The sequence below is a fragment of the Magallana gigas genome, chromosome 2 (genome assembly GCF_963853765.1).
Source record: "Magallana gigas chromosome 2, xbMagGiga1.1, whole genome shotgun sequence".
NCBI classification, from domain to species: domain Eukaryota; kingdom Metazoa; phylum Mollusca; class Bivalvia; order Ostreida; family Ostreidae; genus Magallana; species Magallana gigas.
The window spans coordinates 43,122,655-43,140,380 of NC_088854.1; the positions used below are offsets into that span (position 1 = coordinate 43,122,655).

The following is a 17,726-nucleotide window of genomic DNA, read 5'->3' on the forward strand; positions in this document are numbered from 1 at the left end:
AGAACTTTTAATAAAAGCAAGGTAACACAATTTTCGACGTGGTAATCAAAGTTCAGTTACACAAAGTAAAAGACTTATTAATTCAAAACTGTTTTTTATTTGTCGAAATAAATTTATTGACAATTTTTTTTTTTAGGAAAAATACATTTTTAAAAAATTCAGAGACAGCACTTTTTAAAAAAAGTTTTGGAAACAATCATGCACAGACCTAGATGGGGTGGGTTTATCCTTATAATCCAAAGAGTCAAAACCTGCCGTCTTTTAAGTAGATAAGGTACAGTAGAGACAAAGATCTTGACAGTTCAAATGAAAGTGTGTAACAATTGATGAGCTGCATGAAGTTCGGTCAAAATTGTTCATCTACATGCAGTCTCCAAAAAATGAGAATGAGCTTGTAAATCTTAATGAATTAACATTCATTCACTTGAATAACAACCAGTCAAATTCAAATCAAAATATATATGCGATGTAAACATATATATAGAAGTAAAATATCATAAAATGATTTCAGATATAATTAAGTATAATGATAAATTTTTTTTTATAAAAATTCTTTTTTTTTCTTCATTAAAAAAAATAAATGATACAAATTGAACCTACATGTAGCTGCTTGTCAGGTACATTTGAGAGTTTGAGGAAAAAAAACCCACCTCCAACATATGGCACTCAGGATAACAGGAAATGTACATTGCATTGATGTTTACAAAACTTTTTGGAAGCACTTAAGTTGCTCTAGAGCTGCCACTTTAATATTGCAGCTTGTTTTAGATTATTAAACTATGAAAGTATGGTGAATGAATCTGTTTCAAAATAAGATGTTAAAGGAAATGAAGGGCATGCCCGTTGTAAATCTTACAGTTAAATCAGTTTGATGATTAAAAAGATTTTTTTTTCTCTCCAAAAAAGGAACACAGATTTTATTTAAAAAAATAAACAAAACAATATGGCATGTCATGTTATTAAAATTGATGATAGATAATTCAATCGCGCAAATGACATTAAAAAATGAAGTTTGTAACTAAATAAACATGTAAATGAATACATTTAGTCATACATTGGAATAATGTAAAAATGAAAACAATTTGGATAAATTGTATTTCCTGATACTTCATAAAGACAGTCTTTATGAAATAAAGTAATTATTAATTTATCACCATAACATGCATTATCACAGACATACACATTTCAACTTTTTTTGGCAATGATTCCATGGAATATTCAGTTATTTTATAATCACAATTTTTTTCCCCATTTGATGGGAGCACTTGTATACATTTTACACATGTTAAACGTAATAACATTGGTTTTGTGCTGTCTGTACTGGTTCAACTGAACAACAAAAGCAGGGTTCTTTGGTATATTTTTTCATGAGAACAGCTGCTAAATTTGTGTTAAACGATTCACAGTGAAGCACATACCCTGGTACAGATATTTGCATGCAGAGATATTTGATATTCATGGGAAAGAATAGGACACATCTTCAGTGCAAGAAGATCTGATATCTTTGGATGTCTTTAGAAATTGTTATATAAGCTCCCGCTTCTGTATCTCAATGCACTGGTATCCATGCATGACACTAGCATTCAGAGTTTTCATACAAGGTTAGTGGGAAAATTGATGAGCTTCCTTTACAAAACAAAAATTGTAAGCTCTGTATCTTGACAAGCCAGCAGACGTGATGTTGATGCAGTCTTTGTCTTCATATTCCCCTCTGTGAGAGAAATGGCCACTTTTTGTTACTGGGATTCCAAGGAGACACTTCAGTAGCAGCCCTGAAGTGTGTGGTGTACATCTCAAAGACCTACATCCAACACTGTATAGGATGGGCAAATGGCTGCATGCTTGAAGAACTTGAACCGTTGTGTGACGCCAGGTGTATGGATCTTGGATTACCATTTTCTGGGGGGAAAATGGACATTTACCTGAACTGCTCTTCATGAATTACAGCAGTAGAGAGCTTTTGTTTGGAACCTTGAAATGTCAGTACATTTCATCAACGGTACATGTATCACAGACAATCAGGACTTTTTTTTTATAATTGTCCCATTCATTCTTTAAAGGTATCCTTAAGAGAATTTGCAAATATTTTATCACAGAACGAACATTCAGAATGAATTTTCTGTATCAATTCCAGCACATCTTTGCGAAAATGATCATGATGTGAAAAATGTAAAACCATGTGACCAAGCTTCTTCTCTTTTGCCACTAAATGCGGTAAAACTTCGTTCTCAAAGGTTATTTTCGTCCTGTGTCTGTAACATTGTAAAAATGCAGTGTAAAAATGACAAAAAATAGCTGTCCTTATCATAAGGATTACAAAAGGAATACAAAAGTATAAACAGATGAAACCGACTTTTAGCTAAATATCTGAAAAATTCTGCTTTTCCTCAATACTTAATCTAGTGATTTATCAAACAATGCTTACTCCATAGCAACAATTTTGGAATAATCAAAATTCAGAACATCCTCTGCAAAACTCTTCCAGCTTTTCTTGACTCCGTAATGATCATGGGGATCCAACAAATCCCCCAGATCATAAACATGCTCGGGTTTTACTGTTGAAGTGAAGTTTGAAAAGGTGCAGGAACATTCTTCAGGATCTAATAAAAAAACATCATATTATATGATATCTGCTACTATTGATGACATATCCTTGGGTAATATATCTCCCCTGATTGTGATATTTACACAGTGTACTCCATGTAATTTATATTAATACAAAATAGAAGAATATTTTTGTAAACACCATTTAATGCCTGCACTGTTGATAAAGCTTCAGCATGCATGTTTAAAATGCAATCAACAGACATTTATTTGCTTAAATCAGTGCAGTGAGAAATCAACTGTAAAATATGTGTACATCAGCTGAGAAAAATAAAGGGCAGCTGTATATTACAGCATTGTTTTTGCCAACTATTATATTTACTTGTAAAAAATTTTGCCTTTTGATAATTGCCTGAACAAAGTTACATGTATAATCAAAGAGATAAAACTTACTATTTAAAATTGACTCCATGATAAAGAGAGTACCGGGGGTATATGAAGCAAAAATAAAATGGGAATAAAAAAATTCTGAAAGGCAGTAATTAAACTATCAGTGCCTCATCCAATGTTAAAGGTCTTCACATAAGATTGCATGACTGTACGATGTACGTGTAAACAGAAACCCAGCGGGGTCTGGTTTCTTTAGAATTGTGTATCCAATTTTGATTAATGTAACTAATATAAGTTTCAAAAGTAAAGACAACATTAAACTACCAAGATCTTTTATTTTATACATTGTATTTGTAAATGTCATAAAATACTTTACCAACCTTTCAGTTGCGTCGAAAGCAAATTGAATGTGTGGGGACTAGACTGTTCAAAAATCTTGATCATGATCAAAAGCAAATTAAAAAAAAAAACAACATGGTCTTTGGTTATGGCTATGGATAACTTTGCAGAAAAAGTGTTAGCCCCCTCCCTGCCCACTTAGTTCCGACATCTATGCCTTTTCAATGTTTTTGAGTATCCCGTACATGGTCTGTTCGACTCATATTTATTAAGTCACATTTAACTCACTGATTAAATCCATTTATTATCTCCCTTACATGCACATTTCTTCTATAGTATTAAACATGTTAAAATTGGGATTTATTTAACATTACTTGACTAGTTTGGGGGTTTATTTATTTTTCATTGGGAATAGTCCCATTATTGGTCCTAATTCAGAGAGATTGACAGATTGGATTGGCTCAAGTCCTGGAAAGGTATAACCATTAATATAATTCAGAATGGCCACTGTATAAAGCTTTGTGATAAAATCATTAAAAATGTTTATCTCTAATTAAGGTGGTACAGGGCATCTGTCAATATTTATGTGGATAAAGTACATTATAATCAAAATAATTTCACTGTTTTAGAGTTTTTAAATTTTACAATATTTGGCCAAAAAAAATGTTTTAAATACTTTTGGAAAGGTAACAACAATAAAAGCCCCATCAGATTCGAACTCATGACTTAAAGATTCAATAAAAACACACTCTAACTCACTGCGCTAAGCTGTTAATTACAAAATCTATAAAATTAAACATGGTTAAATGTTGTTTTTTTCCAATAGGAAGTACATGTACCGGTATGTTACAAATCGTTATTGTCCCATACCACCTTAGTAATCCTCCCATTTACTGCTATGGTGAAAAATACACCTGTATGTAACTACCAGTTTGTTTTAAAACAATTATTACAACTCAAATAAGCCTTTTCTTTGTAGTCTTACCTGGTTCATTTTCTACAGATACTGGTATCTCTACAGAACTGTCTTGTTCAACACTTTTTTCTGAGATGTCTGTAAGACGGCTTTCCAGCACCTCAACAGGAATAACCTTTTCAGCACCACTGGATTTTTCCGACTCTTTTCCAGTTTCTCCCTCTGATACTCTTCCAGAGTCAACGGAATCTTGGTGACTGTAGTTCATTTGTCTGGATCCTCTACCCTGGGAAGAATTTCGACTGCTTTGAGAAGATCTATTTGGAGAATCATCACCGTCAGACACAGTGGAACATGTTCCTGTCTCTGACCCTTGACCAGAATCTGACCCTGGGCCTTTCTTTGAGACACCGCTTGTTGACCACTTCTTTGGGGCAATTTTGTCTACTTCTTTTAGCAAATCATCACCTGATTTCCCAAAACTTGACCTCAAAGGCAAGCCCGATTCTTCTTCACGTAGAGAGATTGACTCGGGATCTAGATGTTCTGCTTCAGCTAACTCCAAACTGTTACAAGTATACTCGAATGATTTTACATTAAGTATGGGAATTGTTGAGTTTGATAGATTGTGAGGCTGTTGTGCCAGAAGGGGGCTTGAACAAGTAGATCCTTCTTGACAGTTATTAACTCGATCATCTGCTCCATTATCCTCCTCTCTTGACCTCTGACTGCATTCTTCATTGTGCAGTGTATCCATTTCTATAGAATTTTGGTTGTTTTGTGAAACTCCATTGATATTTCCTTAATTTGAAGGAAACATTTTTTTTAATTAAGTATATGTTAAGACAGCTGCATGTGTAAACATAAATAAACTATAAAAATAAAAATGGACACTTGCACAATCAAAATTCATTAAACTTTAAGAAAAAAAAAATCTGATGTTGATACCTTATGTCAGTGAAAGTCAGTTTTGTATGAAAAGAATTCTAAAGTTACCATGTTGACTATTTCTTTTAGGATGCCATCTTCTTTTGAAAAGACGAACCATTACAATACATATCATAGCAACTATAACAGCAACAGCCAGCGGAATAATTAGCTCATAAATTGAAAATGTTGTTGTAGGTTCTGAAATGACAATGAAATGTAACAATAAATTTGAAATTCATAAGAATTCATAACCACTAGTAATATTTAGGAACATGGAATAATATTACAATAACTGAACAATAATGTCATTATCATCAGGGCAATTCGTAATAATCTATGTAGAAATAAATTCTTAGCACTAGAAACTATATACATCTTTGTTTTTTAACTTTATGGGATTCAAGATAATTAATAATTCAAGAAGTTGAGGATGATTCCTTAGAGTTATGACTCAAACCATTCCATAAGCCATAACAGGATTATCATGAAAAAGCATAAAGTACTAAATATGATTTGAGTCAAATTTGGCCCCCGTAATTTGCAATTTTAAAAGTATTTAAGCTACATTAAATTGTTATACCCGTATCATTTTTTGGAATAGTTATATGATATATGTTTTTCACCTATTTATTTGATTTATTAGATCAAAATGAAAGTCAAGAAATAAAAACTTCACAAGTATATCTGTACCAAGGAAGCAAAGAATTACAATAAATTGATGATTTTCATTTTAGGGAGCTATATTAGGCCCATATCATATATACCAGTAGTCCTTTGGTAAAGTTATTTGATCATCCTTTGCGTGATAATTTTTCAGACCAAAATACTGTACTGATGTTTCATCAAGACAAATTCTTACCCACATCATTGTTGTTTTTAACTCCATCACTTTTCTCTACAAAATGAAATGGGTTATTTTACATACGGTTAAAGTAGAGCTAATGCCAGCATTCATATTTTGGTTACAACATCAAAGAGAAACTTTGTAATGATCTCTCATCAGAATATGTTAACTATGATTAAAACATATTGGTATTAATTGAACATCAAAATTTCAAAGATTTAGCAAGTTTAACAGGAAAAAAGATAACATTGCAAGACCATGCAAATTAAAAATGATTTTTAGTTTCTTAGGTCAATACATTCAAAATATATGGCAGCATACAGATAGTTGTTATTGTAAGTATTGCAATGGGGAATAACTCAATTTTCATTTTTTAACTAAAATTTAAAAATTGAGTTACTGTGGAATCATTTGATTTCTTGGTGGCTCAAATTTCATGTAATTTGTGGGTCCCTCTCATCTGAATGAAGATCCTTCACAAATTAATGAATGAGGGTTATAAATCATATTTCCTTTCGTAAGTATTTAAGGAATAAGGAATCATTCTTTGAGTATTATTAGGTAATAATTTCGGTCGGGGCAGGATCGAATCCAATAAAGCCCAAAGGGCTTTATGATAGATTTGATAACACCCCGACCAAAATTATCAACTCATAATATACAAAGAATGATTCCTTATTACTTACATGTATATCTATATAATTTTTCAGCAGTTGTACTATTAAAATTTGAATAAAAAGAATGCAAACCCTGCTTGCGCCCCAACAATACGCTGTTTGAATTTATTGGGCTGTATGTACAAAATTGATTCGTAGTGTTATCACAGACAAAGACACTGGAATATGTAAATATAAGAGAATACACGAAATTGGTTCCCACAAAGCTATCCATGAAAATTAGCCCCAACAAATTTGAATGATTCCACAGTATTTCTCTTTTCAGTGTACCAGTATCAAAAAAAGCAAATTATTAATATTTCAGGTATAAAAAACCTTCAGTCAGAAAAACAAATAACTTACGAATTACCTTTCAATTCTATATGAACAGGTTCACTCTGTAGACTAATGCTATTCTGGTTAAATGCAGCTACAGTAATGGTGTAATTCTTCCCGGTCTCTAAACTAGACACCACTAGACTGGTATCTGATGTGTTCAGGGTGAACCAGTTGTCCCCGTGTGTGATGTTCACCATAAAACCAATGACAGAAGAGTTGTTCATAGGAGCTTCCCATCTTATGTGCATTGCGGTGGTGTTAACTTGGTGAAAATGAACAATTTTTGTTGGGGCAACTGTTTAAAAATTAAAAAGATTTTAAAATAATTAAGGTTTTATAAGGTTTTATTTATTTATAGTATGTTTGGCTGTTTCAACCACAACAAAGCTTTTGTCCTTCTGGTTAAGGGCATTTTACATTTTGAGCAATACACTTGAAATTGATTGCAACTACTCGGGCATGTTCATCAGAGATCTTGCTCAAATTCCCTTTACATGCAACATTAATACTGGCTAGTGCTCTTGTGCACCTGCCCTGCTGAACATGCCTTTGTGTTAATATATAAAAACTTACCAGTACACAACCTATAGATTTATAACAGTAAAGAGACAATAGAAATATATTATCAATGAAAATGATGGCTGAATAACGTCTGTATTGACTACCATTTGTGTTTACTGAGGCATAAAAATGAAATATCTTATTTTGGAACCTAAAAACTGGGATTGTAAGCTGAAGGACATTCGAGAAAATAAATTCATTTGAAAAATAAAGGACATAACATTGTAGGGCAAAGACAAATTATCTTAAGTTTCTCAGGTCAAAAATTAAAAAAATATAATGCACCAGACAAAATTTTTATTTTTAGTCTTATTGCAAAATTGCATAGGGGAATATTACATTTTTCATATTTAAACAAAAATTTAATTGAGGTATTCCACTTTTCAATATGGTGCTAAATGTATCTATGCCGCAGCATTTGACCTGATGCTGCAATGCCTGAGAAACAAAACATTAACATTCTGGACCAAATTTTTTTAGGTCAAGAACACAAACACCTGTTATAAATTACCTGGCAGTTCTATATAAACAGGTTCACTCAGCAGACTTCTACTGTACTGGTTAAATGCGGCTACAGTAATGGCGTAATTCTTTCCGGTCTCTAACCTGGACACCACTAGACTGGTATCTGATGTGTTCAGGGTGAACCAGTTGTCCCCGTCTGTGATGTTCACCATATAACCAATGACAGAAGAGTCGTTCACAGGGGCTTCCCATGTTATGTTCACAGAAGTGGGGTTCACTTGGTGAGCATGATGATCTTTCGCTGGAGAAACTTTAGTTCCAAAATTAAGAAGTTTGTTTATATATTTAATATATCAGTTCCATAATCGTAAGTAAGAGAGATAAACTTCCTGTTGTTTTTTTTTAAATTAAGGAGCATTGCTGTTTCAAATTTCTTTATATCATTAACATTCATTAAAGCCCTTACCCCTTGCAGCAGATCTAAACTTTCCTGAAGCAAGCTCCTTCCTCTGATCATAAAGGAAAACTTCATAAGTAGTGTCCAAATCAACATCTTTTATAACAATGAAGGTGGTGTTTTTCTGTAGTCTTTTTGTGAGGTTTTGTTTGGGGCCAATCATTTCAAATGTAAAGTTGTGTTCCTGGCAGGCTGTTGTCACATTCCATGAAATGATGACTTGGAAGGGTTTACTGGTAATGAAGCTCAAATTCCAGAGCTGACAAATATCTACTAATGAAAAGACAACACATCTTTGCAGTCAAATGACATGAACATTCATTTGCTATCAAATAATTGAGCATTTTGGTTGGAATTTTAATAAAACAGAAACTTCTACCAGTAATTAGACATTGAATTTTGATCTCTAAAATTTGTCAATTCAGAACTGGAAAAATAAATATTAATACTGGTACTTGAAATTTGTGAAAAAATGTCAACTATTTAAATGTACATATATCGATCTTCCTTAACTAAGATGTGCATGCTATAGCTTGGCTCATGGCTCAAACTATTACTGCATAAAGTGCAAGATTAAAGACAGCAAAATATAAATTGGTGATTGAGGTACCAACAAATTTCATGAAATAAACTGATTAAATGTGAATATGTAAAGGTAGAATAATGAAGTAAACTTTTACCATTATTGATGATGCATTGAAAATCAGCAAAGTTTTCCCACTGTAAAGATTCTGGACACCGAACAACAACTTCTTTCGTAGAATTACTGGTGAATCCATGGAAACACTGAGCGGCACAAGAGGCATACACCTCCACAGAGTTTGAAAAGACACCACGTGGACACTTCCAGTAGCCATTGTTTATTTTAGGGAGAGGAGGACATGCTGAAATTAATAGATACAGTATTGTTTTAAAATGCTGATTTAATTCTTGTTTTGTAAGTTTCAATGTATAAAATTACACAACAATAATGATTATATATATGGTAAAATACTTGTGCAATATGGTATGCTCATGCAAAGCAAAATGAATACCCGGTATATATTGTCCTTAATTATCAAATACAATAAAGCTTGGTTATAGCGTAGTCCCTGAGAGCAGTGAATTTACTTCTCTATATATAATTATAAGTAAAGCACATATATTATTGTTATACTTTCATGTTAAATACTGAAATCTGATTGGTTAAGACGCAGTTAATAATATTTTCTATTACCCTCAGCATTAGCAACGCACTTAGCAACGGGTAACATTAAAAAATGTTACATGCGCGAAAATTATGCGCGTACGGTTCGCTGTAGAATTCATGTTATTCCTATATAAAAGCAGTAAAAGTTTCATAAAAATTAAGACATTCAGTATAGCAAAATAAATAGTGCCTGTTTGGGAGAATAACAGTTGAAATTGACACCCCTCGAAAACCATTGTCAACCTCCGCTTCGCGTCGGTTGACAATGGTTTTCTAAGGGTGTCAATTTCAACTGTTACCCTCCCAAACAGGCACTATTTATATATTAATAATTCCTTCTGCATGACTATCATTTGCGCTTACTGATTCATATGAAATAAAATTACCCTTCTTTGGAAACATTTAATAATTGGATTACAAGTAGAAAGATTATGTGGTAATAAATTCATTCAAACAGTTTTTTTAAAAATTGGTACTGCTAACTTTTAAAACAATTCATTGTAAATGTTCATTTACAAGAAATTATTTTATAGTTTTTAAAAAAGTTAAAAAGTAAAATTTGTTATTTTTAACCTCTATAGGACACAAAATCAATTTAATATAACTGTAAATTCATCATAAATGAGGTCACTATGTAATATATAACAGTAAAATTTCACAAGGATTTGTTAGGAATTTTGCCAGGAATTAAAAAAAAATCAGCTACATCCCAGATTTTGCTAATATACAGAGTATTTAGATTCTTACTAAACAAGCTTTACTGTAATAATCATATACTTCTACCTTTATATTTAAATGCAAGAAGATATGATACGGTACTAGTTTTTTATTAACTTGTTAAAAAAATATTTTGCATTTTAAAGCATAAACATTCTTATAAATAGATTTGATTACCGTATTTAAAAAAAAAATCAACAACCAAAGCAATTTAAAGTTGAGAAAACTATGTACAGTAAAACTTGTTTAGTACGAACACGGATATTGCGAATTCACGGATATAGCGAAGTCATCTTGGATTCCCAGCTATGTAAATTTAATGAATTTCTTATACGGTTATAACGGATATAACGAAGTAATTTCGTAGGTCCCAGTGACTTCGTTATAACCGAGTTTTGCTGTATAGAAGTAAACAAACCTGGATAGCTCTGACCCCGATACATGTATGCCATTTTTACTCGTTCATCTTCATAATATTCTTTGTTTTGATCGTAGCACTGATTAGACAAGTCGGTGTTTGGTTGTCCATGTTCATAGTAATGACAAATATATGGACTCCCAGCATTAGTACGCCCCAAACTGAAAAAAAGGTGTGAGCTTATTGATGAAGTTAAATTTTATTTTTGGAAATTCTGATTAACTAACACATCTCTACAATTCCTCTTCAGTGAGAATTTTCTGAAAGCATTGACTTCAATTTAGACAGCTCTGCAATCTTTAACAAAATTTGCAATGCTCCAAATTATACATTTGGTCAAATTTGCAAAGTGCCAGCTTTTACATTCTGCCGAATTTGCTCATTACTGATTGGTTTCTGGGACAAACTAACCTAAAGATTTTCATTTATTGTTCTTGCTTTTTTTCAAATTCATAAAATATCAATAGAGCAAGAGGCTACATTTTGGCATTCAACAAATATAGCTTTGGTAAATTTAGTAAATTTTTCAGTCAATATGAGCAATTGTTGTTGGATAAATTGCAGTTTAAATCTTTGGCTACATATTTTGCATTATATTCCCTTAAAAATGGAAGGAAATGAACTAAACTCTAATAAAGCACACAAATAAATCAATACGAGGAAATCAGGAATACCATACCATTGTGAATACAAGAGCAGCAAGTAAAAAAAAAACATTCTCAACAGATAAAAAAGCACATACTTATTTCCAAATAACATTTCTTGGTTTGAAATACTAAACTTTACCTGTTTTGCCCCCCCCCCCACCCCCCCCCCCCCCCACCACACACCTACCCTTTCATTACTGAATCACACAATCTTTTTGTTGAAATGTGTAAAATATGGAGACTAAGTTGTATTCAGAATAAAATAATCACAAAGCAGTATCTGTTTCACATAAGTTACAGAGGAAACATTTACATGAAAATAAGTGGGTTGCCCTATGGCAAATAGTTTAATTGAACAACAATAACCAACTTGTAAGATTGAAATCTTGATATATATTATTCGAGCAGGATGTATATGGAACTGATTGACATCCTTGTTTAGAACCATTTTAACAAGGCCTTGGACTTTAAGTAGGATGTAAATATCTATTTATATTTACATTATCCAGTGTCTTTGTCTGTGATAACACTACGTATCAATTTTGTACTATACATTGTATAACCCATAATACAAATGACGCCAAATTGAGGCGCCAGTGGGGTTTGCTTATTTATATTTAAAGACTTAATCGTACGATGGCCTAAAATTATATAAATATAAGCAATAAGGAATCATTCTTTGAATATTATGAGGTGATAATTTGGGTCCGGGCGTGATCAAATCTATCATAAAGCCCGCAGGGCTTTATTGGATTTGATCACACCCCGACCAAAATTATCACCTCATAATATTCAAAGAATGATTCCTTATTCCTTATCTCTTGCGTCAAAACAAGTTAAAATGACAATGGTTTCAAGCGAAATATATGCCGATTGCGTAGCATTCGCTCAAAAGCCAGACAAATCTTGTTGATTTCAAAGAGCCATTACTGAGTGGCCAGCAATGAAATAGACAGGCCTACGTCACATTGCCGATTGACACAACTACCAAAAGTCCAAGCTCTTGTTAAAATGGTTCTATATTCTTATTTTTTGAAACAGTGTATATAGCTTTTCATGAGGTATTTGTACCAAAACAGACTAGTGAAAAGATATTAAGTATCGATAAAATGATATGACACATAATGCTGTCTGCATTGTCCAACATAAACAACATAGCACTCAATATGAAAATTAATCATATTTAGTTTAAACAGGAAATTGACAAAATACTAGATACTGGGGAGGGGGGGGGGTGTTAAAAAAAATTTACTATTGTAATTAAGACTCACTATCGTCCACTCTCCCCTTCAACAACATGATAGCGACGGATCGGAGTGTAAGCTTGCAAAATGGTGATGAAGATGGCCTGAAATTACAAAAAAGAAAGAGTGGTAGTTGTTAATGGACATATCATTAACTTTAACAACGCTTCACATTTGATGTAAGATTTCATTACCTTTATCAGAATTATTCCATTAAGTTTCAGTTTCATCTTTCGTCCTTGAAGACTTCTGAGAAAAAAAGATAGATGGAATAAAACCATGAGACCTTGATTTACATAATATAGATCAGATATATCAGATGTAGAGCATTAAGCCGATTTTTTTCCCCGAGCACTTCCATGTTTTAAGTGGTTCATCATGTGCTCTAATTCATTTTACGAGGAACCAGCAAATATACATGCATGCTTTACATATACATCATTAGTGCTATAGTCTGTCCCAAGTTATTGCTTCCATCAGTTTTTGATAATTTTTAATAAAAATACATATACCTGTGAAAGAAATACAATTGAAATCGATGAAAGGGAATATATCCAAGATATCTTCATTGAACAATTATCCCTTTTCACTCATAAAATTTCACAGGAACGAAAACAATTTTCTTACGGAGATTTATAATGGGAAATGTTTACATCTTTTCTCCATTCGGAAGTACTTTTGGGATGTGTATTGAAACCTGAAGCGGTAGAGGGGGCATTTCAAAACAGATAATCTGGACATTTTTCATATTAGTGGATGAACGTAGTTTGAGCACAAAGGTATTTACTATTATTAAAATATCAAGCAAAAAGTGGTGGATGCAAAAACTCGGAACAGAGTACAGATATATTTTCTCAAGAGACCAAACTGACATTTAAATATAGCTGTTTATATCCATGGAATAAAATTCCGGGTGTAACATATTACAACTTAAGGAGGCTGGATGGCCAACAAATTAACAAACAAATCTGTTTAAAAATTTTTAATATAAAAGATGTGATTTGTTTAGCTACATTTATAAGCTATTACTAGTATTTAATAAAGAAAAACTCCATATATTTCACCTTTTGAAATTTTGGTATTTTCCTATGATTTTATATAGAGTTCTCTTTCTAATGGAGATCCATACAGTCTAAAAATGGCCACAACCATTGAGCTCTCTTAAGAGGAAATGCCTTTTCAATTGCTTACCAGCCAAACACCCCTAAAGTCGTATAAAGATTCAGTATAAATTTCTCTTACTTGAAAAAAGTGTGTTTGTAGTATGTGTATATACTGGACAGCACGAAGCCGAGAATAAAGTAAAAATAATGTGCCATTTACTGATCAGTTTACTTGCAATCCATGAAATTACCTTCACATATATGTTTACATGTAGATTTCATCATACTTTTACATCTTTTCACTTCATCGTCTAACTGAATTCCTGACATATGCACTTCCTGCTTTAAAAGAAAGTTACATTCTTTTAATAATCTATAACATCTTAGAAGAGAGAGAGAAGAGAGAAAGAGAGGACTATCACTGCTTCATAAATCATAAATTGAGAGAATAAGGAGAGCATAAGGAAGATTAAAAGGCATATACACAAATGAAAGAGAGCAAAAGAAAGAATGAAGAGAAAGAAAGATGGAAGAAGGAAGAAAGAAAGATGAAGACTGACCTACATTATTCAGTGTAATAAAGTTCCCTTTAAAATGTCAGAGAGACCCCAGCAAAACACCAAGGCTGTTCACCTTCTTCCTGTTCATGATTTTTCGATCCACACAACAGCCCAAACAGGAAATGTGTTCCCATGCAGCTTGTGTCAGGAATTAAATCTCATTTCTGTTGTTTTCCCTGGAAAAGTGACACTGTATGTGCATCATTGGACATGTATTCAAACTATGCTCTAATCACTATACAGTAATAAAAATAGGAATAAATGCATGTCATGAAATGAAATTAACAAATATGTCGCAGTCTAGGTAAGTTTCATGCAACTTCCAATTAAGGCCAAGTCTTTGATTCTAGAATATATTTAATAAGAACATGAAGAAAGTTTAAACAAGTTGTCCTTGCTGCTATGCAAAAAAATTCTGTTATTCATTAATTCACCAAATGTATGTTAATTATTTATTTTAAAATAAAATTGAGCTCATCTAATGTTCATGGTTTAATCATTATTATACTCTTTTAAAACAGTTTTATCTTGACCAATTGAGGATAGCAGACTAATTATCTTGGGTTTCTAAGCTAAACTATTATTCAACCACATGTGTGCATGTATTATACATATGTATGCTCCATTAGAAAAAACCCATCTAATTCTTGAAAGATGGAGATCATGCATACAACCCATCAACACTTCTTCCACCATTTAAAGAGGATAAATTGTATGTACATGTGTGTGTGTTGCTGTTCCTTCTTAAAAATAGCAGTCCCTGTAAGGAGCTAACCTTTTTCCAATGCAGATCATAGGTTATTCAACCATATATCAGTTCAACGCAAATGCAATCTGATCATTCATGTAGAAAATTTGAAGTCTATTTTCCAAACTCCAAGAAATGATCTATGAGAAGCATAACTTTGGACAAATTTACAGTTTGTCCCAGATGTATGACCCCTCCTCCCAAATCTGATATTGTGCCATTACCTTTCCATTACACATTAATTAATATGCTTGAACGTGGAATAATTCATTGCTTATTTATCTGGGCTGCGTTTTACAAAAGAACTTACGGCATTGCCGTAATTCTTTTCAGTCTCATGGAATGGTCTTTAATGAACAAAATTTATATCAAACCATTTATTTACAAAATTATATTTTACAGATATTACAATAAAACATTGATAAGTTTGTGATTAATAAACATTCACAAATGTGGTCGTGAGTTCTTTTGTAAAACGCAGCCCTGGTTTGAAGTAAATTCGTCCTTATACTCATTACAAATCAGTAGCTCAATTGGCACTGGTGCACACCATATTGTGGTTTCATCAATATTCGTTGAATACCAATTTTCATGGATTTCGTTGTTTAGTGATCCACGAAATTAAATGTTCATCGACGTGTAATTTCTATTAAAAATTCGTATTAATAGGGTCATTGGCAACGAATTTACCTATCCTTGAAACTGTGATTTTCACTTCATCCACGAAAATTTGATACCCTTGAATATTATTGAAACCCAATGACATATATACTTATAAATATTAGTTACTGTATTTATACATACTTACAGGTAAGCAGTTCATTTATTGTTTACGTACTCTTGCTTTTCTATTATTTTTATGCTGAAACATGCAAACTTCTTGATCTTTTAATTTCAAATTATTTTTTTGATCTTTCATTATCTTTATTTTATGACTTTTAAGTTTTAAATAACCATTTCATTTTCAATACATTTTAAGTCTAATTTTTCTAAGCTTCTGAAATGTTTACATTCATTTTCTACTCACATTTTTATACTGAAGGAAACTCACCATTATAACATGTTTATGTTTATATGATACAAAACAGATAGTCAAGTAAATTGCAGTGCATGAGTTTACTCCATTTTGGGAATTCCAATGTTTTGCCAGAATGGTAATACATATATTGTCTCACTTCTTGCTTGGGAAAAATATAATATTACTCTGAGAAAGACATACATTGTAGATGCTGTATTGTATTCATGCAGCAACAATATGTGCTAATACACGGCATGATATGTGCTGCATGTGCAACTGCACTGCCATAACCCTACATCCCTACTCTATAATGAGCTATCTTGGCCATAATACAAGTAAGATTCATTGACACCAAAAATTGTCATCTCACGTCTGTTCTGGAAGAGATGTCAATCAAAATTTTTAGACTAGAGGATTCTTGCTGGGCTGAGATTGCCCTGGCTATACCCACAGCCCATACTGGCCTAGTACCCCTACTAGCCAGTATGGGTTGTCTGGACCAATCATTACAAAGTACAATTTCTCGTCATAATCATTGCAATGAAACGTTAGAATCTGAACATGCTAAACTAGATCTATGTGTAAAGAATAAATTAGTCTTATGCAAGTACTGGTAGTGGACAAGTGGTATAGGCCAATGGACTGCATTCCTTCCTCGACATTTATCAGTTTAATGAATGTTCCATTATCAAGTACTTTTATCATAAAAAAGTAAGACGTAGAAAGAATGCATGGCTCTTTTACAGGTTAAGAGAAAGTAACGATAAAAGACTTACCAGTTATTTACCGCGGTAGGGACTTGTAGGCCTATGAATGGAAGCTGAACTGATTAGAGCCACCTTCTTTCCCAGTTTGTGATGGGTTTCCAGTCAAAATGCTCGATTTTCAATGAAATTACCATATCTTGGTGCCTCCTAGAACATGTAGATAGAATGTCCTATGGACCCGGTTCCTGGTCACGGTATGATTATTCTTTCTAGGAGCCTCCCACAATATGAACTTATATCTACCTATAACTGTTATAAAGAGGGTCGATAAAAAAGGTTGTCAAATGCATTATGGTCAAAATCATTTTTTGGAAAAAGGAATACCTAGAAAAAACCAGGAAGTACGAGTGTGGGGTTATTTTATAAACAAGTCGTACACAGACTGTCTCGTATACAGGTTAACTCGTATGCAATTGTTTTTTACATATTTCACACAGATGCAGATGGCTATATGGCTACCCTTTATTATATAATGCGATACTGTTGCATAAAAATGTCTTATTAACAGTAGAAATCGATAAATACCTCTGAAAATCATCAAATGAATGCGATAATTTAGATATAAGGGATAATGGGGGGGGGGGGGGAGATACCTATAACTCCAAAAAAAAAAAGAAATCTTACCTGCCAAAAAAAAAAAAATTCCGAAATCATGAAATTCCTAGTCCGTGGGGAGGGGGGGGGGGCAAGTATACCTATCACTCCAATTTTTAATATCATTATGTCTGCTGCGAGAAGAAAAATCGGGGGGCTTGTCCCTCCCTGATGCTATTTTTTTTTGAATATGAAATAAAAACCACTAAATACATTTTTAATCCTGCAGTATTTTATTACGCACAATGTGAATAAAGATAACAGAAATGACTTAACATGT

General features: G+C 32.7%; 1 protein-coding gene across 18 annotated transcripts; it reads right to left on the bottom strand.

Moving 5' to 3' along the window:
• Positions 1 to 74: 74 nt before the first annotated feature.
• On the bottom strand, positions 75 to 17,223 carry LOC105337756 (uncharacterized). Of its 18 annotated transcripts, none has more exons than XM_034445228.2 (16): positions 17,177 to 17,223; positions 16,862 to 17,101; positions 14,324 to 14,495; positions 14,011 to 14,098; positions 12,851 to 12,905; positions 12,684 to 12,760; positions 10,766 to 10,926; positions 9,122 to 9,325; positions 8,451 to 8,714; positions 8,031 to 8,294; positions 6,990 to 7,253; positions 5,979 to 6,014; positions 5,186 to 5,317; positions 4,259 to 4,990; positions 2,426 to 2,600; positions 75 to 2,252 (listed from the first exon to the last, which is right to left on the bottom strand). In XM_034445228.2, exons 5-16 carry the CDS (start codon positions 12,884 to 12,886, stop codon positions 2,048 to 2,050), a joined length of 2,550 nt encoding a protein of 849 aa, XP_034301119.2. In that variant the 5' UTR covers positions 12,887 to 12,905; positions 14,011 to 14,098; positions 14,324 to 14,495; positions 16,862 to 17,101; positions 17,177 to 17,223; the 3' UTR covers positions 75 to 2,047. The 18 variants fall into 18 exon arrangements, with proteins under 18 accessions (XP_034301119.2, XP_034301131.2, XP_034301130.2 ...); XM_034445240.2 differs by adding an exon at positions 13,721 to 13,860 and having other exon boundaries at positions 14,393 to 14,495; positions 16,862 to 17,216; XM_034445239.2 differs by adding an exon at positions 13,721 to 13,860 and having other exon boundaries at positions 14,011 to 14,101; positions 14,393 to 14,495; positions 16,862 to 17,216.
• Positions 17,224 to 17,726: the final 503 nt, after the last annotated feature.